This window comes from Centruroides vittatus, unplaced genomic scaffold (assembly GCF_030686945.1).
Source record: "Centruroides vittatus isolate TY-2023 unplaced genomic scaffold, ASM3068694v2 contig_912, whole genome shotgun sequence".
NCBI lineage: Eukaryota > Metazoa > Arthropoda > Arachnida > Scorpiones > Buthidae > Centruroides > Centruroides vittatus.
Window position 1 is genome coordinate 996,940 of NW_027122601.1, and position 27,704 is coordinate 1,024,643.

Sequence of the window (27,704 nt, forward strand, 5' to 3'; positions counted from 1 at the left end):
AAAAATAGAAAAAAGTTGAATTTTTCCAATCAGGAATTTACAACCAATCTCTGTATAGACTCATCCATACATTTGGGTCTCAAGAGCGCCAGTTACGACTTGGAACTTAGCCGAATATCTTCTTCTCCTTTCTAACTTTACTTCTTCCCTGTTTGTAAATGGGATGTTCCTCGATCTTTCAGCAAACCGAAAGCTCTCCTGTAGAACTGACAGTCGCTATTCGACCACCGTGCAGTCATGATGCCTCTAATGTTGATCATGATGGTGAGTTACTCTCTATATATTACACATCTTTCCTATTATATATCTGTTTATTAACTGTTTATTATCGAAATTCTTATACTTATATAGACTTATGAGTCTCATTCTCTACCGTATAAAACTTTTATAAGAACAGTTACAGAAGTTAGTGCAAAATTATATAAAATTTACTGTCAAACTTTTGTGACTCGCGTTTATAACCACACACGCGACTTTTCTTTCTATAAAGTATATATTTATATACATATATATATTTTTAAGATATTGAACATTTATACAGTTACAGTCTGCACGAAATAAATGCATTTTATGGAAGATAAAAGCTATAGAAAGTTTTTTATTTAGGTTAATAAAAGTAACATTATAGGAAATTTATCATCACGAATATAGTGCTATATATTAAACAATAATAATGTATACCAAACACTATCGAAAATTAGCATTTTTGCTTATGCAACAAAGTTTATTTTCGATTATATTTTTTGACGAATTCGCTTCTGCTTGTAAAGAAATTTTGACTAACATTTTATTAAAAATTGAACTAATCGACTTAAACTAAAAATATAATTTTGTAGATAGAATTTAATCCCTGTTACAATGAATAAAAATGTTTAAATATAGCTGATAAATTTATTTATTTTTAAGAGAAATGTTTGCATTTATCTGAACGTGATTCAATAACGTCAAATACGTATCCTGATACATACACCTGACTGATATATGCACCTGGACAAAACAAATATTTGACGAAAACGAATGTTTCTATAGCTTACACAGCTTGGGTAAAATTAATATTATAAATCTGTAATAAATAATGTTTATATGTTTCTTTTTATTTAAAAACTTTCTTCTAAGATGTGTAACGTAATTTTATTTTAAAAATTGTTTAGCAGTTTTATTTAATACATTAATACATAAAAGTCTCTATAAAATTAATATTTTTACTATAAAAAAACTATAAAAATTTACTTTATATTTTTATTATTAGTTTTTTCTATACTTGGGATAAAAATATAAAGTAGATGTTTTAACAAGACTTGTATTATCCTTCGAAAAGCTTTCTTTGATTTGATATACTGAATGTTATTTTGTGACTAAATTAAACATCAACAGTTACTGTTTACATCATTTATAAATTAAGTTTTTTTCAAATAAAAATTAATTAATGTTTAAAATAAAAATATTACACATTTAATGAGTTTTTTAAAAATATTTCTGAAAGAAACAAATACATTTATTTCAATAATATCTTTTTATTTCATCTACCAAAAAAAAGCTTAATTAACTTTTATTCCATCGTGTTTATTTCCTTGGTTTTACAAATATATAAAAATGATGTTAACATTTTAAATTATTTTAATACATATCTGATAATAGCGTAAAAGGAATATCATAGAATAAAAGATTTTAAAGGTTTTTTGACAATATAAACATAATATAAGCATATCTGTATTGTTATTTTAAATATATTAAAAGATTTTTTATACTTTGCTTTTTATTTTTAAATTATATATTTTGGCTTCATTGCAATACCTATATTAAAAATTCCCCAAAAATGCCAAATATTTCCAGTTTTTTTTTTACACGTAATTTAATCTTGTTCTTAAATAAATAAATAAATAAATAAACTATTTTAAAAAATCTTAGTTTCTTAATAGTTTTTTATATGTTTGACTTTCTAAATGAAGTTTTTTCCAGCTGTAATAAAAAATTTAGTAAATAAAAATAACTCAAAACTATTCGATAAAGTAAGAAAAAAAACATAAGTAAAGTTGATTAAAATTATGCAATTTAAATCATATAAATTTTATATTTTTGTATTTAAATTTTTTATCGTTATTTAATTTATTTATCTTTTATGTAAACACTTGAAGACTTTCTTTTGCTTGATGCTTCTAAACACGAACAAAAGAAATATTCATACAAAATTTAAATTATATATTTATTTATAGAAATGTAAATAATTACTTAACATAAATATACGATTAAACTTTTATTATTGAATAAAATGAATTAATTTTTACTAATTTTCCCAAGCTTCTTACAATAATGCTTTTCGTAAAAATCTTGCAATAATCAAGTAAAAACACGGGATGAAAAACTACACTAGTAAAATAATCTTAAAAATAGAAATTTTCAATATTTTTCTATTACTGTATAGCATATTTCTTGGTGCCATATATATATATATATATATATAAAGTATGTGTATGATACATTCTTCATGTAGTTTCTTCCTTACAGTTATCAATGTGAAAGTATTTTTATCGATAATAAAAAATGTCATAAAATAAATTTGATATAGATATATTATAGAATACATAACGCTGTAGAAACCCTGTTGTTGATTCAAGTTTATAAATTTATTTATAAATTTGCAGCGCGATCCTATACGTATCCGTTCAACTCTCATTATCACTTATAAACAGATGATTTATATTGAATAAAAATAAAAAAAAAATCTTTTGTTGAAAATACGAAGAATTTTATATCATATATCAAAGTTTGGTCTAAGTATCTGTCAACGTGAGCGGTTAGAATTTATAACGCAGCAAACGTTTAGCGTAGCTCTGATGAAAATCAAAATATGAATTATGTATATTAACTTGTACTTTACATGAAGTAGCAGTCAATTTTCTATTTTTTTCCTCCGTATATTTTTTATTTTTATTTTATTTTTCAAGAAAATAAATTACGTTGATTCAAACTCATTAAAAATATATGCAATTTTTAGACGTTTAATTAATAATGTTTCTCTTAGAAAAGTTATCATAATGGACCTAATAAATAACAATTTTTGATGAATAAAAATTTTAAAGCATGAGTAATTATGAATAAAATCATTTAATCAGATTTTTAAATATTCTTTAAGAATGATGATTATTTTTAATTGAAAGGCCATTAAATTTTTTAAATAATTAAGCTTTCAAAATTAGTGTTAATCTAGCAAGAGAATAAATTTTGTTTAGCTGCGAAATAACGAGAGTTTTGGGCAATTTTCTTTTCTGTATGGGTTGGCATCAATATTTATGGGTGTTATATTCACTCTTCTCACTCAGAAATGCTTCGATTATTCAATATTCCATTGGAATAATCAACGTAAACGCTTCCAAGTTTTATCTACAAATACAAATGCACTCTACTTGTCGGAGAATGGATGAACATCGCCTGAAAGTTTTATTGTAAGTGCAATGGTAATTCTTACAAATCGACAATTTGATAAAGTCCCCCTCACATATATAAGTGAATTATATTAAATTTTATTACTTTAAAGAAAGAAAAGATGCAGCTGCATCACATAAATTTATAAACTTCTCTTTTATTTAATATTTTTTTTTTTTTGGATATTTTTCTGTTTTTCCTTCTAGGTTGTGTTCCAAATTTCGTTCTATAATTCATTTTCGCTTTTGATTCCTCGTTAGTTCAATGAAGAAGAATTGTTTCTCTTGAATAAGTGATAAAATGTCCGAGTGTGATCGACGATGTATTACATCAATATTCAAAAATATATTCTTTTGCCAGTTCTACTTGACGATATTTCATGTTTTTTGATCAATTTTATTTTATTGTAATCCATTAAAATCTCGTATTCTTGGAAAAAAGAATTTTAAAAACATTTTATAATAAGTTTCTATCGACTTTTAACTACAGTGAATATTTAAAGTCGATTCTATTTGCTTTTTTGAATCGTTAGAATTCTTTACTCTAATGAAAAATGCCAATTACTTTTCTTACTTAATTGCATTTATTATTAGTTAATTAATTTTATTTGAACTTTATTTAATTAGCCGCTTTCCCTTGCTAAAGAGGATTATTTATACACTTTATTAAACGTAATTATTTTATTTATTTATGTTTATTAACATCAGTGAATTTTTGTTGTTAAAATGGATCTTTTCATATATATATTTTTTATAAAGTTTTACGAACTTTTTGTAGTTTAAACTAGTTATATTTTATGATTTTGTGTATTTGATTAAATTTTACTTTGTTATAACGGATTTTTTTATAGTCTAAACGACTTATTTTGCTCAAACTTTTTAATTCACTTTATTCACATGTAGTTAACCATTTATTTTTTATATAATTTAATCAATTGTCAGTTTATCATTTTTCAATTTTTTCTCTTCTTAGACATGCGAATTGTATAAACTTAGACAATTTCTTTCAATATTTGATGTTCGATACATTACTTTCCATTTAAAAACACTTAACAATTTATCTAACAGATGTCGAAAAGTTACTTTTGGGCAATTTTTTCTTTCTTACAGTTGATAGATTATCAGTTATTTTTCGCGTTTAGAGATTCAGTTTGCATCCCATTACATTTATTTATTTATTTTATTTTACAAGAAAATATAAGAGTTGTTTATATTGTGTAATACATTTCAATATTTTTTTGACAAGAGCCCATTTCAATTATTTATTTCGTGCAATAAATCATTTTAGTCGTTTATAAAACATTGCGATTACGTATTTCGTACGATAATTCATTTCAGTTATTTGTAAAGCGTGCATGCGTAACATATCTTTAAAATACTTTGCAGTTTATCGCAAAAATGCATTATTTTTTTATAAATATTTTATGAATTTTTTTTATTAAAGTAAAAATATATTACAGTACTTTATATATTTTATATACATTTCCCCCTTTCTTAACAGATTTATTATGCTAAAAGCTTTTTATACACATTACTTTTTTCATTAGAGATTAAGCAATTTATTTTATGAATATTGTAAAATTAATTTACGACTTTAAGTAATTTTAAAAGTTTATTTATGAAAATGTAAATACGAATTTTAATATTGTTTATATTTATTTAGTAAATTGAAGAAGAAGGAAACACGAAATTTTAAATTTTATGTATTATTTTGTATTTCTACCATTTTTAAGAGGTATTAATATGGGTTAATTTAATTTTCTCGTTGTTACAAATGTTATTTTCTTCGCTTTATCAAATTTATCTCATTCGATACGTTTCCTATTGTCGAGAAGGTAATGTTAATTAAATACTTAACGTTAGTTTAGAAGGTATTAAAGCTGTCTTCGAGGGGATATCAGAGAACGATATTAATCATCAGCAACACGGAATTTTAAAATAATTTTGGTTTAAAAAATTTCACTTTTATTTTTGGGAATAGAACAAAATGGAATTATTTAATTGTTGATAACTGACGACGTTCAAATTCTTGAAGTTTACTGAAAGAATTACACAAAGGAATTCAATTAAAGGTTTTACTTCTTCCAACTAAATAACTTTGGGATAAGAGCATTAATTCTTTGCGCACAAGGAATTTCCTAATTTATTTTATTTTCATTAACGATCAATAAGTCTTAACAATCTCTCACTCCTGTTTTATTGTTAAAAATTAACACAGTTTCAGTAAGTAGCAATAACAATTTGTGTTCAAAAGGAATGTTTTCTTAAACGTTGCATTGAAATCTTCAATCAAATTTAAAACTTTCGTTTACTTTTCTTATGCTATTTTACTGAAAAACACATAAATTTCTCTAATAAAATAAATTGATAATACAATACTTTGTTTAAATGAAGTGGATAATTGTTATTAATAACATCAAGTGAATCAAGTGATGAATATGACTTTACAGTAACAAGAACATTAATTATATGAAAAAAGAAATGAAAGATGATAGCTGTAATTAAGTATAGCCTAATTATCAATGAAATGTAAACTTAATTAATATAATATTTTAAATATATTATTATAAAAAATTATCAAAAACTTATTTACGTGTAAAATAAATTCACTACTTCTACAATAACTTTCAAGAAAAGTCACATTTCCATTTATATGAAATAGTAGTTGTTCTTATATATATTAAACAATATGTAAATTTTAGTCTTTCAAAGAAACACATTGTGACAGTGAGTTCTTATCCCTGGCTTTTGTAGTAACTTATAAGATGTCTAAAGTTAAATGAAATTTTTACTGTATGAACTGTCATTATTCTGTATTTTCAGAATTTCTCTTTCGTGTTATTCATATATCACAATTAATCATTTTCATCTACATAAAAATCTTTTAAATCGTATATTTTATTTATTTAAATATTATAAATTATTCTTTTCACACATTTTTCTTTCTATAAAATAACTGTGAAAAACATCCAAAATGCTTATTTGCATATTGTGTATTGACTCTCAATATTTTAAAAAATAAGGTAGGTTGTTTGATTAAATAAGAATGGTATAGCATATAATATATATATATATACAATTTATTTTTTTCATTTAAATTTGAATAAAATATTCGATAAAGTAAAGTAACTTAGTGAGAGTTGAGTCATATAAAGGAAAATGATAAGCTTTACTTAATATGTAATGACAACAATATTAATATTAATAAACCTACTGAGTATTTTCCCTCGTAAATTAAAAACTAACGCGTTGTAATATATAAAAAAAATTATTTGAAATTTTCCTTGTACAATTCTTTACATCTCAGTACAATTTTAGATATCAACTAAACATAGTTGTGTCATAAAATCAAATTTAATCATTTTTCAAAAGTTTCGATAGATGAACCAGTAGTTCATAGAATGGACTAGGTTTCCTATTAATTAACCAAGTGCAAAACAGCAGTAGTTAGAAAACATTTTAATTGTATTCGTTTGAACATTACGCAAGTTCCAAATGTCATTTATAAAGTGCAACTACAGAAAAGTAAATAAATCCTGCTTGATAATGCCCGCGCGTTTTCCGTCAATCCATTTTTTTACAACTCGAACTCTTGATCATGTTTTCTTCGTATTCTTCTCGGCACAGAAAGCAATACCAATATTCTGCTGACTAAAGGCTTTTTCTGTCTTTTATCTTTCGTGTTCTTTGCTCTGGAAGTGTGCTTTGTTTAGGAATTTTCAAGCTTTTTCTCGGGAGTAGATGCGGTTAGCTCTGTTGCTATTGGGAGTTTTTGTTTCATTCCAGTTCTCGATGCTTTAGGCACGGAATATTGTCGAACGGCAGCATTTAAATCAGGTCTCTATTTCGAACTGCAGCAAGAGTCCTTTCCGCATGTTCAATTTTCATCATTTACCATATTTTTCACCTTTTGGCATTCTGTAAAAAAAGAAGAAAGCCAACTCAAACTGCCACTTTCATTGTAGGCTATTGGACGCAAGCTATGGAAATTCGCGGTTCCCCCTGTAACGATCGAAACATCTAATATTTTTTAAAAAAGTTTCAATTTGCATTATTTCCATAAAATATATAACAAAGATAATTTCAGCTGTTTTGTGTTTTTTTAAATATTTACTTAAATTTATATTTTAAAATAAATCAATGGTGCTTTGATAGTGATGCATTGATAGCTGCACACGTGTCCATCGATGACAAATCTGTTATTTTTAATTACCCAACCGTTAATTCCCACTAAATACATACAGAGAAAATTAAAATATAGTGAAATACAATATAATAGTAAAACTTTACTGCTCTCCTAATGCAATATACAAACAGTTTTAGAAAGTTAAAAAGAACAGGAACTATGAAAACATTCCTCGATAATTTTCATGAAAACTTTTACGTTTTATTCAAACAAACTGTTGAATGCAACGTTATATACTTTAGGGTTATCCATTATATTCTTTTTAAAGGGGTTTGCCGTTTATGTGCCCTATTTATATATCATTCAGCCGTCTCTGCCAACAATTCTCGAGAATTCGCAAACGTTCACAATCGCGCTGGTCCAACAATTGCGAGTTTTTTGTGCGTTTTGCATTTAACCAGTAGAACTGAAATACTTTAATAAGAAAAGAATGTTTAGATTATAAACTACAAAATTTATTGATTATGAATAAGCATTAATGAAATGTTCATAAATTAGTTTAACAGTAATGTTAATCTAATTGAAAAAAAATGTAAGAAAAGTTAAAAATATAAAATGCACAACATTCCACACAATAAAGATATTCTACGTTTAAATAATTTTTAAAAATATTTTTATTTATTATAAAAGAAAAAGAAATGAAAATTTATAGCTAGACACCCGTTAGCTTATTTTCTCCTAAATTTAATTTCTTGTTTCAAATATACTTCAGATGGGTGTAAATAACAATTTAATTAGATGTTTTATAAATACATAATCAAATTTTAAGATATAACATTATTTTATTTATGTATTGTCTATATCTATATATTTAAAAACAATGTATTTTTCTGATTTATCTTTATAAACTACTTATTACTTCATAAATGATTAATTCAATATAAGGTTTTTGTTGGGTTTCAATTCCAAATCTGTATGCTATATTTTCAATTGAATTATTTTACCTTTACTTTATATCTAGTTAACCAAATGCAAGTAAAATAAGTAAAGTTAACGGTCTATAACATATTAAATTGAAAATTCGTTTGATTTAAGAAAATAATTAAAGATGAAAAAAATAATTTGGATAGTAAAATGCAAAGCAATTTTTGTTTTTTTAAATCTGGATAATAAGATTTTACTTTTAATATTATCGATTCATTATGTAAACTTTCTCTTGTTTTTTTTTTTCAATTTTTTAACGCTAAAACAAAGATATATTATGAAATTAAGATTAGTTCGATTTAAAATCTGATCTAAGATAGGGATTTTTATATTTTATTGATTATGAAAAATCTTGTAATTTGCTCATATTGAATAAGTGAAAAGTTTATGATTATCTGATTATTGTATTATACTTAATAAATACAAATAAACTAGAAAGTTAGAAAATAGTTTATATATTTTTATTAAATGTGTAATATACTGTATATAATATTTAGTCTTTTATATATGAAACTTTTCTTTAAAATTAACTCAACAAATAAATAAATCTATGGCTTAAATAAAAGATTATTTGAAGAGTAAATGAATTTCTGATAAATTTATTTATTTATTTATCATTATGGTAAACTAATTATTCTATCTTTAAGTATATTTTCATTATCTTTTATGCTTAAATTTTACGTATATCATACAGAACTAGCTACATAAAAACTGTGATTCATTTCATGTAAACTTCTTCCTCTGTTATAAACATTTCATAGATAATATTTTATTGTGTTTACAAATAAAATAAATTTTCTGGTACTCTTGTCATTAAATTATTACAACAAATTTTAGCAGTTTCAAGTATACTGATACTCTCACAAGACCGTGTATTATTAAAAGTAATGAATTTTAATATGACAAGAAAACGGCTTCCAAATGACTTTAGTATAGATTTATGGAAATTTGAGCAGGTGAGACTGATTTTACTGGATTAATTAAACTATGAAGGCTAAATAAAGCTTTCATAAACTGCTAAAAGCTTTAATAAAATCGTCAGAGTTAGCTAATAACAGTTATTAACGATAGTTTTCACATGACAATCTTTATGTACGATCTCCATGTTTTATGTAAAATTATAAAGTATATAAATAATAAAATATTAAATTAGCTTGTTACGCTGTAATATTTCACATAAATTTAAATTTTTTGCAAGTTATTTCACGAAAAGTTACTTTTACTAATCACGTATATCTTACATTGACCAGATGGATAAAAGTTAAACATTATGTGAGCTGATTACACCACCTATGGGAATCTGGTAAAGATCCATAATTACACCATTTTAGAATTTCGAATAAACTTTTAATAGTTTGTTAGTTTAATTATATCTTTATTAGCGAGCTACTTATAAAAATTTCGTATTCAGCATAGCGCTGACTGCTTCACTTAATGACTTAGAGAAGTTCGAGCCGAGATTACTAAATATAGCAATTCTTGCTAAGTGAATAAATTAAAATTAAGGAAAAATAATTATGACAATTAATTCAAATTCTTTTTCCAGTAATCAAGAAAATTAATTATTAAAATATATAATAGTTTATTTTTAAATCTTAAAAAAATATATAAATTTTTACATTTTCGATTTCGATCATTAAATGATTATTAATTTTTGATTTAATTAAATTTTTCATTTAAAAAATTATTCAACATTTAGGAAATTAATTAAGGAAAATAAAAGAGAATTAAATTCGATTTCATTTAATTATATCGAGTCCATTTCTGCTATCGAAAATGACGATTGCTTCAAATAGATATTGCAGAGTGGCACATCTTATTGAATTTCTATACGTGCTTTCAGCAAAAAAAATTTTATAGTTTTTTCCGTTTGAATACAAAAAAACGAAAAGGAAATATTATATAAACAATATATATTTTTCTTAGAAAAGCTGAAAAAGATAAGTGGTAATTTTCTCTAAGATGTGAAATGGATATTTTTGGTCTGTCAAATTTTCTTCGAGCATGGAAAAAATTTCGAATCATTCTGTAGAAAAATAAACTTGTACTGTTCTTTATGTGAACGAAATTACAAGTTGTAAAGAGAAGAATTTGTTGTAAATATAAATAGAGAAATCGTTTCTGGTTTGCAAAAAACGTGCTTGTGGTCCCAAACAGAAAACTGTTGACGAGTAATACAATAAAGTTGTCCTCAGGGATTGTTTAGTTTGGAAAAGTATTAAAGATACTTGGCTTGATAAGTAACTATATTTATGTGGTATGAACAAGTTAATGAATACTATAAACTCTGATGATGAAATTAACTAAAGATAAAATTAACTAAAATGATACAAATAATATAAAAAGCTTGTTGAAATTTTAACAAGATATTCTCGAAAAGTATTTCTATGATGATTCGCTAATGTAATTTTATCAACGAAATTTACTAGAACTATAATTTTCGTAAGAGAATTGCCTTAACTTTTCTTTTAGTTTATCTGTAATCATTGTATTTAGCAAAAATTTATCTGATAGACGTTATTTTGACCATTTTAGAAGCGAACTCCTAGCAATATTTCGTATCTTATAGAAAAATTTAAAGTGAAAATATAATTGTTTTAAATATTTACAATAACATAAAAAGTAGATAAAATAAGTTAACTTCAGTGTGTTGAAAAGATTTCAAAGTGCTGCAATAAGTCAGGCATGAAATGATATTTTCTTAAAGTGGAGAATAATAGTCTTTATAATAGTATGTGTTTGGTGTTACATGCACTTTTTGTCTTATATAAAATCTTTTACAGAAAATGCTTGATTTAGTGTAAAATAGATTCCTTCAAAATCGGATCAAATAATCTAATATTTCAAATCCGAATAAAAAATAAAAAAGGATAAAAATTGTCTGAAAGAGGATATAATAAAGTTCAAACGTTTAGAAAGGGATTACATTTAATATTTTATTAATATCGTTTATTTCTTCTCCATTTTTCATGCGGCAACCTTCTATCAATTTCACATTTCATTGTTTCAGTTCTAACAATTTCTTTTCAGAAGCAATAATACAAGAATGCATTCTTCTCCCTCTTTTTTTATTCTCACGGGACAAAATTATAACATTACATTTAATAAACTATTGTGCGAACTTCGTTGTCCTAAATCTAAATCGCTCGAGTAAAAACATCATGAAAAATCAATCGGACAGAAATCCGATTGATTTTATGTGTTTTTTTAGATACATCTAACACACAATTTTTCCCGTTTGCTTTCAAGGGAATTAAATTTTTTCAATTTATTTACAATTCCTACAAAAAATAAGAATGAGATGCCACGAATTTCATTAGCCAACTTCGTATACAAATTCATAAAGAAGTTTTTCTTCTAGAATCAAATATTTTATTAAAACAAAGTTACAGTTTAAAAATTTAGCTGCAAATTTATCAACAGCAATTTTATAACTAAAAAATATTGACGGAAACAGTAATACTAATTATTTTTTAAACAACAATTATTAACATTTATTATCATTATGATCTAAGTATAAAATTCGACTTTTAAGGTACAGAAAATAATACAGACACCGACATATAAATTTTAGTTTAAATTTTTTAAATATCATCTTCCCAAAAGTAACAGTAAAAGTAGAATTTACTCGCAAATTCTGTTCTAAGCAATATTGTAAATTCCGCCTTTCGAGTCGAAAGAAATCTCTTCTAAAATTCATGAAGAGACAGCAAACATACGAAAATAAAGAAAAAATATTCAGAATATTTTTCTAAAACAGAATATATATATATTTATTTATTTATTTATATATAATTTTGATAAATTTTAATTTATATTCTTAATAAATCGTACTTTTTACATAAAAAGTTTGAAGTTTCATACAAATTAAAAATAAATACTTTTATTCTATAGAAATGATTGCAGTTCGATGATTTTTCTGGAGACATTTATTATAAACAATGTTCTTTCGAGCAAAATAAACAATTTTAATATAAAAAAACTATTAAAAAGTAGAATTTACGTTGTGTTAGAAACTTTTTGTTTTCAACAATTACATTTTGCAACCCAGAAAATGTATTTTGGTGAGAAAAACGTGAACAAAATAATTTTTTTTTTTTTTTTGTATTTTACTAAAGCGTATGAAATATTCATAATAAAATCTGGTTTTATAAAAACCTACAAAAATATTCAGGATTTCTACTATAAAAGCGAAAAGAAATCCACTCAAGAATTTTTCAAAAAATAAAATAAATAACGGTTACCGTTGATCAAATGGTAGGTGAATATTGAAGAGAAAAAGAAGATTCTTAATGGATAGCAAAGAACTTTTTATTTAGAATGAAATGATAAATCCTTAAAAATTATAGACCAAAAAAAATATTCATGTATAACTAATCACGAAGAAATTATTTGAAGAATATTTGATAACTCGTTTGTAAAATTTAAAAGAAATCTTACTGTATAAATATGTAAATATAAGAAATTGGAGGAGCATTTAAGATATATAAGCGAAAAGAAAAGTTTTCAAACAGATAATAGAATGACATATTTTTAAAATAATGCATTGTTCTTCATTACATCAAGTAAAAGTGGAAAAAAAATCAAAATCCTTGTCAAATTGTATGACATAATTAACAATTGATTCCGTTAAGAAAAAGAAAGTTTTAGGTGAGTCATTAAGGGAGAAATTTATCACTTGTAATGGTAAACGACAAGTTTAACAAATGTAGGTGTAAAAGACAAGTATCTCACTAGAAACAGTAAAAGACAAATTTGTCAAGTGAAACGCTAAGAAACAGATCTTTTAGATGAGAGAGTAAACGACAAGCGTAACAGATGAAACCGTAAAAGAAGAGTTCTTCACATGCAATTTTAAAACTATTTCTTATTGCTGAAATCGTCAAAAACTAACTCAAATAACTGAAGTACAATGGAATATCTTAACATGTTTTCATTTTATTAAATAAAGTGTGCAAATGAGATTTTTCTAACTGCAAATAACTAAATGAATGAATTTTATGTGCAATTTTAAGTCATCAAATTTCATGTTTCGGACGTAAAAAGAATTGGAAAATAAAAAGAACAGAATATTTCAAGAGACGTGATATAAAATTTATTTAATAAATTATTAAATAATCAAAGAAAATTTAATAAATAAAATAACAAATTACAATTTAATAAATTATAAATTAAAGGTAACTGAAATATGAAAAAGATAAAATTACAAAATAAATAATATATAAAATTAATGCAGAAATAATAAATGCTAGATATTTTTTTTAAAAAAAGAATTATTTTAAAAACGTTTTCAAAATAAGTGTAATCTTAAAGAAATGAAATTAGAAGAAATTAAACGTTGATTTAAAAAGTATTCTTAATTTTCAAAATATCTCTTATAAATAGGGAAAAAAGGGAGGTTGATATTTACACGCCAATCTAGAGTTACACGTTTAATTAGTTTTGCCGTAATTATGTAAAGTCGTTCAATGAATAAAATAAATGGTTAATTAATCAGATTAGAGGGCGAAAAAAAAGAATTTCTAACACATTTTGACAAACTAGCAAAGACGTGATCGATAAATTTGCGGTTTATGTTGGAAAGTGATTTATGGCAGAGAGTTTAACTTAAACCAAGTTTTATGTTACTTTCATTTAATACCTTTGTTTCAAATTAATTTCCCTCAGATGAAAATATAATCACTGATAATGTACGAGGTTTTAGCATTCAATTATTGCAAAGAAATATATTTTAAAATTATCCAATTATCTAAAACTTCTATGGCTTATCACTAAGCAAAAGACATTACCGAAATGAGTTTGATGATTAATTTCCAGTTGGACTATTTCTTAAAGAACGAATAAAAAATTTGATCTGAAATTTTCTGGTTAAGATATGTTTTGTAAGGAAATATATATATAAATTTTTTTGCTACGGTTAATGATACTTTTTATTAAATAGGAACAAAGTATTAGAGCACTTTGCTCCTATTTAAATTTTAATAGGAAATAAAATCTCTAAGTCATTTAGGAAAAGATTTTCTTAAGTCGAAAAGCTTTTCGTAATTGGAATAAATTATTTAAAGTTGTTTTGATAAATTATAAATAATTTAATTTAATTAGAAAATATATATTTGATGTTAACTGTTTAACATCAATTAACCAAGGTTAATAGAGAGAATTATACAAGTTAATGATTTTTATTTCTTCCATTAGTAGCTTCTTATGAAGAATTATTAATAAAATAATTTCAAAAAACGTTGGTTTCTTTATTAAGAATCATTATACGAATGACGGTAGAAGAATAATTGAAAAATTTTCATATTTTTTATTGCTTGTGTCTTTCTAATAAAACTGTAATAAACTCGTAATAAAACGATTAAACTGGTAATTTTTTATTAAATAAAATTTATAAATTGTGATCTTAATATTTAATTAATAAAATTTTGTATTTTTCAGACTTTTTCGTCATTTTTTCAAAACACAATTTAATTTTAGATACTTTAATATATATATTTTTTAATTTATAAAATATTTCATTTATTATATACGTATCTGAGGAAATTAAATCCAGTTTTTTCAATGTCATCAGAAACGTTTTGTAATATTACAAGAATATTGGACAATTGCCAACGTTATATTCTTTTTCGTTGTCCTATGATTTACCTAAATAAATTGGATAATTAAAAAATAGTCGCAACTCAGGAAATCAATATAAACACAAAATTTACATATCTTTGTATTTTAATTATAACATGTTGATAACATCTTCGCAAAGTTCTTGGAGTCATCAGCCAGAAACTTGAAATTATTCTAAAATAATTATAAAATAAATTGAAAATTTTTCATTAAATTTATCTCTATACTGTTCCTTTTTTATAAAATATAACTAATCTTAAGAAAATTTAGAATAATTTTATTTTTTTTCAATATCAACTACCATATAATTTCGTCTATGCTATTTATCGTTGTATAAGGGACGATATTTCTATATCGTTCCTTATACAACGCAGAAACATTAAAGAATGCATATGAAAAAAGTATATAAAATAAATATAAAAACCAGTTTTTAATAGAAATAACAACATGTACGACGATACGAATAATTTATTTCTCTTGCCACATTTAATCCGTTATATCTGCAGTTTTCTGTCACATTTTATCACACATTAGTAAATCATTTTTTAAAATTTTATCATTAAATAATGCAATTATAGACATTTTATAACATTTGCTGGTTATGTAATATACTGTACTTTTCATGTTTTCTTGTTCAAATTTAATAATCAAATATAAAATTTTAAACATGAGCATTTCCAACTAACAAATTTTCAATTTTTAAACAGTACAGCTAGTAAATACAAACAAAAATATCACACTTGCGTATATACACTTATAAACGCCTACATATAGTCTATATAAATACATTTTTATTTAATTTTTGTGTATGTGTTTATATACAGTACACACGTATATTTACAAATATAATTGAGAAGTTGTGTTTGTAATTTGTATATATATATATACTGTATATATATATATATATATATATATATATATATACTGTATACACGCTCACATAGATTAAAAAAAAACCACATACGTATATATAGATATGTAAATACAAACATACGACAAGAATAATCATAATGATACTGTTTTTCCCAAAATACAGTAGAACAGTAGGCCTACAGTACGTTTATACGGAAAACTCTATTTATGGTCATCTATGCAGTTTTTCTTTATAAATTGAAAACTATATAAACTAAATAAAATAATGCCCGCGCATTTTTGGTCAATCCATTTTTTTTTTTTTTTTTAACAACTCGAACTCTGGATCATGTTTTCTTCGTATTCTTCTCGGCACAGAAAGCAATACCAATAGTCTGCTGACTAAAGGCTTTTTCTGTCTTTTATCTTTCGTGTTCTTTCCTCTGGAAGTGTGTTTTATTTAGGAATTTTCAAGCTTTTTCTCGGGAGTAGATGCGGTTAGCTCTGTTGCTATTGAGGATTTTTCGTTTCATTCCAGTTCTCGATGCTTTCGGCACGGAATATTGGCGAACGGCAGCATTTAAATCAGGTCTCTATTTCGAACTGCAGCAAGAGTCCTTTCCGTATGTTCAATTTTCATCATTTACCATATTTCTCATCTTTCGGCATTCTGTAAAAAAGAAGAAAGCCAACTCAAACTGCCACTTTCATTGTAGGCTATTGGACGCAAGCTATGGAAATTCGCGGTTCCCCCCTGTAACGATCGAAACATCTAATATTTTTTACAAAAGTTTCAATTTGCATTATTTCCATAAAATATATAACAAAGATAATTTCAGCTGTTTTGTGTTTTTTTAAATATTTACTTAAATTTATATTTTAAAATAAATCAATGGTGCATTGATAGCTGCTCACGTGTCCGTTGATGACAAATCTGTTATTTTTAATTACCCAGCTATTAATTCCCACTAAATACATACAAAGTTAAAATATATTGAAATACAATATAATAGTAAAACTTTACTGCTCTCCTAATACAATATACAAATAGTTTTAGAAAGTTAAAATAAAAGCGAAAACTCGCACACGCAAACGCAATTTCGGTAACTTCCATGAAAATTTCTTTTTAATTCAAACTTTTGAGTTAAATGTTATGTCCTTTAGAGTTGCCCAATTTACCATTCAGCCTGCTCTGCCAACAGTTCACGAGATATCACAAAAGTTCATCAATTGCTCTGATTCTACAATTGCGACTTTCCCCTAATATATTAAGTAATACCAGCAACATTCTTTCCGATTTTCAAATGATTAGATGAACAGTAATAAATATTACATGAAATGCCATCTATCTGAATAATTTAAATTTTTAAAGGTCATAGATATATTAAACTAGTGAAGCAGACGCAGGAATTTAGTCCAATATAAGTTACATAAATTTAAAATAAGCCAAATCATCTCCTGAAAAGTTGAAAACGTGCATTCTGTTCAATGTTATTTTATCGATTTTTATATTGAAAATAATATTTCTTCTCTATATAACTTATTATAAAAATAAATAAATAAGAAGAAAGTAATTTAATTTTTTTTCGTTTTTAAAATTAAAGTATTTTACTTTAAAAATGAAGTATTTTAAATGTATTTTCGTAATATCCAAAATGTACTTTCGTAGATAATTTAAATGAAACTTCTACGAAACTTTCTAGATAAAATTTCTGCAAGAAAATTTCATAGAATTTTCTAAATTAAATTTCAACTAAATCTCATAAAACTTCTAACGAGAAATGTTATCTTTGGAAACTCAAATCGGCTGTAGTTTCGATTATTTAATCTAAACTGTACATATTAAATTAATGTATTTATCATAATGTACTTTATTTAATAAGTTATGGTTATTCATGTTTTTCAAATTCCTTAATTTAACTACCTTTTAAATAAGAAAATTAAGATAGAAATCAGATAATGATTCCTTAAAAACACAAAAGTTTTTGTTATTTTGTAGATTAACTTATGCAAATAACATCGATATATCTAAACGTTTATAAAAAATATATTATTGCTTGTAGATTTAATCTAACACGATGATTAATTCCTATCTAATCAATTCACTTTTGTGATGGTGGAAATTAAATAAAATTTGCAACCCTTAGAAGTCTTTAAGAAGAGATAAAGAAGAGTTTTAAAAATTATAGCTGAAGCTATCGACATTTCTTATCCTGGCAATAATGAACCCAGGTCAATGAAGTGTATGGCCACATAAACGGTCATTATTGTTCTTGATGAGACGTGCTGAGATCAAAAGAGTCAAGCAGTAAAACAATGAAAACTACTGAAAGTCAGCTTACAAATTGATGCTCAATTTATTTGACTTGGCAATAAATGTCATTTTAAAAAACGTTTTTCTTTCTAGGGTTTTTCTTTATATATAGTTGAATATTTTGTTTCTATCTCTCCGTCTCTCTTTACTAACATTCGCGTATGTGTATTTATGTATAATAAGTACAGTTCAGTTATGTATAATAAGTGAAACGTGAAGAGAGAAATTTGAATAATACATAATTGAAAAATATACATAATACTTTATCTATCAATTATATATGTTGCATATATACTCGACTATAATAGCTGTATAGTACAAAATTATAAGAATTTACAATACTATAATTGTCAGTTTTATAGACATATCTAGTAATCTATAATTCTTATGAAGATAAATATATATAATTTTATAATGTAAACGATAAACAAAGAATTATGGGTATTTAAATATATAATTGATAAATATAAAAGTGGCAGTTTTTCCTCTCTCTCTCCCTCTCTCTCTAAAGGTCTATATATATATAAGAAGGTGATCATTTTTGTTTATTTTAAAACTCTCAATAAAATAAATAGATTAAATGCGCCATTTAGCTTAAATTCCACACTTTAGTTCCTTAGAAAAATTGAGTTAACGATGTTATTTATTTAATGTAAATAGTATCTTTAGAGTATTTACTGTTAATTGTAAAAAGAACTGTAAATGTAAAGAATGCAATTAATTTCAATTGAGAATATCTAACAACTAGAAAATAATTTTGTTAATTTGTGAAACTTGATAGTTTTGTAATTAAATTTTTCCTTGTTAATTTTATATAAATAATAATAATTATTATAAACTGTTTTTTGTTATTAATGAATCTCGAATTACTTATGACACAATACATAGTAATTGCTGCTTAAGACAAAAGTAGCAAACTTGCGACTTTCATAGTAAATTCAGGATAAAGGATCTAACGATAAGAAAAGAAGTTAATTTCCAAACTAACATAAAAGAAAAATTTAGTGAACTAATGGAGTAACCTAGTGAACTAAATTAAAAAATAAAGGTCCCATTTCCGAAATAGACTATACTGAACTAACAGCAAAAATGTTTAATCGTGTAACTTACTAAATTAAAGTAAGAAACGACTTTAATTATGTAAACTGCTAAACTATTATTATAAGAATAGAGCTTAATTATCTAGCGAAGTATTAGAATAAAATAGAATAGATTCAATTGCTTAACGTAAAGAATTAATAGTAAAGAGGTTGCTTAATTATTTAATATACTGTAGTTGCTTTAAAAATAAAAATTAATCAGTTTATATCTACTTAAATCTGAATATTCAATTATCTAAAAATGTGCTGCTTAATTTTGCGATTAATAGAAAAGTAACAAGAAGGTAATTGTGTTATAAAGAAAAGAAACGAAATTTACAATTTAAACAAAACAACCAGCTTTATAATTGTTATCAGTTAATTTTTAAGCATATATTTGTTTAAAATGAAACAGACAATGTAAATATTTCATTCATTAAATACACCATTTACAATATTTAGAGACTTAATTGTGTAAGAACTTCGTTCAATTTTGATGTAAGTTTCGATAACAGAATTAAGTTTAAAGAAATTTTAAATTAATAAACTTTGCCAAATATAAAAGAAAAAGATGTTTTAATAAATTAAAGCTAGCCTTTTTTTACTTTTAATAAATGAAAAATTTCAATAAACGTACGTTGTAATTTATTAAAACAGAAACGAAAATTAAATATATAAACATTTATATATTTTTTCAATAGAAACAAGTAGCAGATCAGAAGAAAGGACAGCAAAATAAAGTGAAGAAACATACAAAAAAGACACCGACATCGTGTCATCCTAAAATAAATTATGAGGAAGAAAAGGAAGACATAAAACCATTAATGGCAGATGATGCCGTTAGTCGGATTAGTTGTAAATATCATATTGTCTTTTTATATAATAATTTATTTTAAATTTGATCAGTTTTATAACGTATAAATTTTAACAGGTTATGATGGCCCGTTTCAAACTACATCATTCAGTAGTCAGGATGTCTTAGGTTTGGAATTTCTTTCATTTTAAAAAATATTTCTTAATCGTAGTCAAAATTAAAGATTTTTAACTCCAATTAAATATTTAATTATATTTATCTTCATCATTTTTCGTAATTAATATTTGATTAAAATGTAATTACTATTTTTCAATCGCAATTTCAACGAAATTTAAATATAAAATAATATTTTTTTATAATTTGAAATTTAAATAATTTTTATCGTATTTTAATTTATAGATTTAAGATCTGAATTAAATATAATTTACTGTTTACAGTACTCAATACAACTAACAAGTCTACAATATTGTTCTTTTTATAAACGGAAATAATTATTAAAAAATAATGAGCAATTGCAAATTGACAATTATTCTTTGATAAATAACATTATTTTTAATTAATTAACAGCTTATTTGTGAACTTATTCATTAATGTAAACAAGTGCCAATACATTAATAAAATACTTAGCATAATAATTACCTTCAATACAAAATTTTAAGTCTTTTTATTAAAAAATCTCAAAAATAGTCTATTGATTTTATTAACGTTTTATATATAAAAATTTATTAATTTTTCTAGTTTTAATTAATAAACTTGAATATTTTTCTATTAATGTTTTATAAACTAAGCGAAATATTGTCTTTAATAATTTAAATTTTAAACAAAATTGTCTAAAAATTCAATTTTATAAATTTAAACGTTTGTTTTTTTAATTCCAATTAAAATATTTTCGGGGAAAAAATCGCAAATTTGTAAGATTAGCTTACGTAAAACAGATAAAATGCTTGGAAGAAATTCTTTTGAAGTTTACAATTTTTCTCGGTTTTGGATGTTATCAGATGACAGTTGAAGATGGGAAAAAAGAAAAGAAATGAAATCCGAGTCTAAATAAGATGCTTGAAATCATTTTGAACACACAACATACATCTTCGACCAAGATCGATTGACAGCAACATGTTCTTATTTCACATATTTTCCTGTTTTTTTTTCTTTTTCTTATATATATATATTACTTCAAATAAATTCTTTATAATAAAATTTACAAACAACTAAAATCCGTGCAGAATTCCCAATTAAATCTGTTCGCTCCTTTACTTTTGATTGGATTTATTTGTCTGTTTGTCTGTGCATAATGCATAAACGAAACTAAGTATCTGAGCTTTAACGAACGGAAACATAATTTTAATGATTTCTTAAATTAGATATTTAAATCAATAGATAGAAGTAAATTTAGAAAAAAATGAAGAGAAAAACTTTATGTTACAATCGAACAAATAGGAAGATTTGAAAGGGGATTTGGGTAAACATATGCTAATGCGGGTAGTAAATAGAATTACCAGAATTTTCTGATTTCTCTATTAAGTAGATTTCCATATAGAGAACTTCCTTCATTAAATTCCATTCTAGGTTTCTTTTGTCGTTCGATATTCCAAGTAGATGTGTCGTGAACAGTTTTAAAACCCTATTTTTTATGTTCTTGTATAGTTTTTCATCTGTTTTTATCGAAATTCTTTTATATATTCAACAAAATAATCAACTAAATGTATCTTAAGAATGATCGTAGTCTTATCTAATTTAATTCTTTTTATATAAAAAAATTATTAAAACACATTAAAATTTTTAATATTAAGTCTTATTGTCATCTAGTAAATTTTTACTACTTTTTTTAGCTTAGTAAGTGGTTATCATTTATTACAAATTTGAGTCATATAGAAGCTAAGTCAAAATTTTTGATCTGGGATCAACAATGGTTCTAAGTAAATTAATTAAAAATGGACAATGTCAATACCCATTCTGTCCGTTATCTGTTCGATTAGTCATCGATAACATTTTCTTCGGTGTTACTTGGTAAAGAAAGAAAAATTTTGTGCGAAGTCAATAATGGTTCAATGGAACTTCTATTCTCGTTTAGAAAGCGCTACAGCGCTGCTTTATTATGTCCGTTTTCTATTATCTTGGCTATTGTAACTTTTGTGTAGACATGACAACACATAAACTTATGTTCTTTTATACAAAACTTTTATTTAAGTCTGTATAACGTTTACATACTTTTCAATTTAAAAATAAAAATTCTAATGAAAACTTTTTAAATTAATGCTTACAAAATATGAAGCAAACATTTAAATACAAAAAGTTTTTCAAATGTTAGAAATTATAATTTCTTTAATTTCTTCTTTAATTTTTTTTGTATAATTAAAGCTTTTTTAAACACAATTTTTATTTTAAAAAAATAAACTTCAATTTAAAATTCGTTGTATTATTTTTTCATATCATTAAATGGTTTTATTCGGTTTGAATTTTAACTAATTATGTAAATTTTTATAAATAATTTTATATAAAAAAAATTTACATGCGATATTTTTATAAATTTTTATTAGTGCATTTTTCAATCATCTTTACTTTAAAAAAAATGCTTATAACTTATTATAATTAATTTTATTCGTGATTTTATCGATATTTACTAAATTTATTTGTTTTAGATACGTTCAAAATATCAGATTATTTTATATTTTCCTTTAAGGTTGTTGTCAGACTCTTCAAGTTACTTTACAATTTCTTTTAGTGCTTTTCATATATCACATTTACCCTCGAAGGGTTTGTATAGGTAGGTTTACAGCTATATAAATATATTTATATCTCTGAAGAAGAAAATATTTTCTTTTTATAAAATAAATATATATATATATATATAATTTATACATAAAAAAAACATTTGCCCTTGTTTATAATTAGTATTTTAGAGAAACGAAAATAACTTTTTGGCAAATATATATATTTCAGTTTTCTAAAATATTTAAAATGTAAACATCTTCTAACATGTATTTCATCACTATATAAAATATTTTTTACTGAAAAAAACTTGAGTATGAAATTTTCTATAAAATATTTTTCGGTATTTAAAGTAAAATAATTAAATTTAATAAGATATAAGGTTTATTATAATACAAAAAAGGGAGCCTGTTATAAATGTTAACAAAGTTATAAATAATTATCAAATTTATTATTCATTTTTGTTGACAGTATTACATATTACTATTTTATTTTTAATACTAAACAAATGTTTGATTTAAACGATTATAAATAACAGCATATAATAAAATATATATGTCTATTCTTTATAATAACTTGTTTAAATCGAATATTTATTTAGTATTAAATTATTTGTTAGCATAGAAAATTATTTGATCTCAAGCCATTCATGCAGAGAAGTACTGTACACTTGAGACCTTGAATATCCACGGAAACTTTCCCATTGTAGATTTTCACGGTTCCTCGAAGACTAAATTTAGTGGGAAGTCATGTAAAGTCTTTTGATTTTCTACAGAAAAGCTACTTTTAAGGATGGAAAGTTAAGCGAAGACAATTTTTAAAACCTAAATCTATGTTATTTATTTATTTCTGCACGAATCTTAACCTTAAAATTGTTTTAAAATAACTAGAAATTTTTAAAACGGCCATTTTTATATTGTAAAAATAGCTCTTCTGTCAAAACTGTACTGTACTTTAAATATCTTAGAAATGCCCTGCAGAATTTTAATATCGCTGATTTATAGAATTTTCAGCATAACTATAAGACTTATAGGATTTATACTTTCAGCATAACAAAGAATACTTTAAGTTAAAATATATTATATTTTAACGTTATTTCATCATCATTTAATAAAATGATTTAGATATAAACAATAGCTCGCTCGTATAAAAATTAGATTAAGCCATTGTTTGGTATTATAATTATTATAAAATTATCTTACTTTTACCTTATTAATTAATAATCTATTTTTAAAAATTATCAACCATTTTTAATCGGATTAAAACTGCATATAAACAAGGATCGTTTCCCTCTGTGCATTCTGAAGCATTTATTCTTATATTACAGAATAAAGAATACATTACATAAACCTTTGCAAAGGTAAATCTAGATAAAAATTGAAGACGCATTTCATAACTTTTAACGTAAACATAAAACAGATACTGGATGAAATTTTCTACGATAATACGAAACTGTTAAGGCCTGACGATCATATCTTCGGAGCTTATAAGAAAAACTGTCACCTCAACTTAAGAAATGCATTTTGCTTTGCTTCTTTCCCAATATAGATTCGGTTGTCAACCATAAAAGAACAAGAAAATCGATAACCGGTTGTATATGTTATGGATAAAAGCATCGACCAATCATTCAAAAGATTGATTTTGATATATTATTCAAAAATATAACAAAAAAATAATTGGTTCGATTCTGTTTATTTTGTGTTTGTATAAAAATTGTAGTTTGTCCATATCAAACTTCTTCAAAAAAAATTTTAATGGTATTTTTGTTTTTATTATTATTATTTTTTACTTTAGTAGAATTTTTAAAATCGAATAACTTATTATACAAGCCATAGGTTTCCCCATAAAAGAAGTTTGTTCATGCTTGTGCAAGCATGAAATTAGAGAATCACTCCCTTCTTAGTAGTCTATCGAAGATAATGCACTATGTCCTGGATAAAGATAATTCCGAATGTAATGCTATTTTTTAATTTCTTTTAAAAATAGCCGAAAAATTCTTGTTTGCTTTTCGAAAAATTCCCAATTTATTACTCGGACTCAAAGGAGACAATTTCGTTTTCTCTTCCTCCATCATTTTGTTCCTCTAACTTTCGTTACTTTGCGATAACAGACATACGAAACCTTAAGGAATTTTTAAATTTCAGCGACAATTTTATATATTTTATTATTATAAATTTTTACATCATTTCAAATTTTGTAACAATAAATTTTTATAAATATATCACTAGCAATTTAATTTATTGTACTGTATTGTACTATTAAAAATAATAGAATGATTTTCTTAAATTTTTTTATATTCAATTACTGAAATAAGCATTTTAATTAACAGTTAAGAAGATGATTAATTTAATTTCCATTAACAATTGGTTAAAGAAAATTAAATTAAACCTTTACTTTTATAGTATTAAATTTCTGAAATAGAATAATTTAAGTGTGTTTTCTTTAAGTTTTAATCAATTTCCGTCTATAATTTATGTAATTTTTAATTATTTCTAATTCTTTACCTCAATTATTTTCCTAAAAAGTTTTTGTTTTATTTTCTTTAACAATGATGTTATATGATTCATTTCATCTTAAATTCGATTTAGTTAAGCAAGAGATTTAAATTATTTAAAGCAATATTATTAAACATATATGTAAACATAAATTTTAAAAATTAAGTTAATATTATTTTTTAATTATGAATCTCTTAAACTATATTTCGATTCAATTATTACATTCATTATGTTACTTAATTCATTAGTATGTCGTACTGTACAGTACATTAAATAGCATAATTAATATGGAAATTTAAATAAAATTAAAGTTTAATTTAAAAATTATAGGAAAATAATTACGTTTGGATTTACTTAGTAAAATAATTACAATAAAATTTACTAATATTTTATTTTTTTGTAAATTCTCAAAACTTTAATAATAATCACTTATGAAAAATAAATTTAATTGTTTATCTGTTTAATGTCATTAAATTAGTATGTATTTTATTTATCTTTGTTAATTATTAAAATGGTTAATTAAAGTTAAATTTAAAGTTAAAATGTTGTATGATATATTTTGTATTAATTTCTAGTTTTATGTTTAATTTAAAAGAAAAAAAAACTACAATTTGTTAATTAAAAGATAGTTAACTGTGATACTTTGCATTATATTCATTTAGATTTAACACACATTTAAGTATGCAATCTTGCAAGCGTGTATAATGACGTGCGATAATGATATATTATGGAAATGTACTTTTTGTTGGATACTACAAAATTTTAAAATGGATTTATATATATATTTTCTGTTCAAAGATCAAATAAAGATGAGCTTTTGAGAAGATTTTATCTGTCTAAAACATTATCTAGAATTGAAAGACTGACAGAATAATCTTTCTGTTATACTTAACGGGATAACCGTTTTCACATTAAGAAAAAAATAATAATTCACAAAAGTTTTCTATAAATCTTTGAAGTATTTAGAATTTGAATAGCGATCTTTATATCTTTAATATAACTAAATTATAAAATGAACTTATCTAAATTCAGCTGTCAGAAAGCATCCCCCCCTTATAGTGGAGAATATGCAAGTCATAGGCGAAGAGATGTCAAAGTTTGAATTGAATGCACCATCGCACTGACAACTCTGCGATTTAGTTTTTAAAATATAAATGATATTTTTTAGCTAAAGGTTAAACTTTAATAATTACACTTTTCACCAGTCAATTTTTAAATTATTATAATAAGAATTTTAAATTCAATTTCAAAATGCCATAGCGAATGTTTACTCGGTTCTTTAGCTTTAAGCTAAATTTGATAATTATCGAATTCGATATCACAAAGACACTCCACTTCAACAATAATGAAAAGCTGTAAGCTAATCTGATGAGTAATTAATGTGTTTATAAAAAGATAAAAGATATAATTAATTTATAATTAAAACAACTTTCTAAGAAGGGCGAAGAAAGGACGCATTTATCCGGAAAATGAATTCTTTCGCAAATTACATTTTCCATTTAACTATAAAAGTCTCTGAGAAAGTTCCAATTTATAAAATTAAAGCGATCGAGTTTATAAAGAAGAAAATTTTAAAAAAGTAAAATAAAATGCAATTGAATCAATAAACAAAACAAAAAACCGCAAATAATTTTATTCTAAAAACTTTTAAAGTCAGGTTTTGATATAAACATTTTAATTTAATTAATTAACGAATATTAAATCAATTATTTTGTTTCAAATATGTAATTTTTGATGTATAAAAATTTAGTTTTATTAATTTTTTTTCATTTTAATTTTCAATCAAGCTCTGAAAAATTAAAAGAAAAATTAATTTTCAAAGCAATTTAACAAAGCTTTAATTTAAAATTCATTTTTGAAAAAGTCACATATTCTTTTATTATCAATTAAAAATTAATTACATTCTGTTGATCATTTTTGATTAATTGCAATATGTTGAATGAAAGATAACAAAAGTTTAATATAATTTTATAACATCTTAAAATTACCATAAAATATCTATTAACTTAAACGAAAATTTGATCGATAATTATATTTTTATTTGGTTTTCATAATAAAATTTTATATAGACTTCTATTAAAATTTATTATATTTTTAATCGATAATTTATAATGTTGTTATTAAATATAATTATATAATTTTCGATAAGCTAAGATTCCAAAATAACAAGAATTTTTATCGAAAATGATTTATTAAAGCGGTTTTTCTCCATTAAAGTGTATATTTTTCTATATATTATTTAATGAAGCATTGCTTATATAACTGTACTCCATTAAATCGCTTTTTATAAT

General features: G+C 23.7%; 1 protein-coding gene across 2 annotated transcripts in view; it reads left to right on the plus strand.

Annotated features, from left to right (window-relative positions):
* Positions 1-212: 212 nt before the first annotated feature.
* LOC136984311 (tubby-related protein 3-like) overlaps positions 213-27,704 on the plus strand; it is a 54,873-nt gene continuing 27,381 nt past the window's right edge. For both annotated transcript variants that reach the window (XM_067281244.1, XM_067281245.1), the window contains exons 1-3: positions 213-264; positions 20,097-20,250; positions 20,327-20,377. In XM_067281244.1, the coding sequence (XP_067137345.1) occupies positions 238-264; positions 20,097-20,250; positions 20,327-20,377 (232 nt within the window). In that variant the 5' untranslated portion in view covers positions 213-237. The remainder of the gene's footprint in view (positions 265-20,096; positions 20,251-20,326; positions 20,378-27,704) is intronic.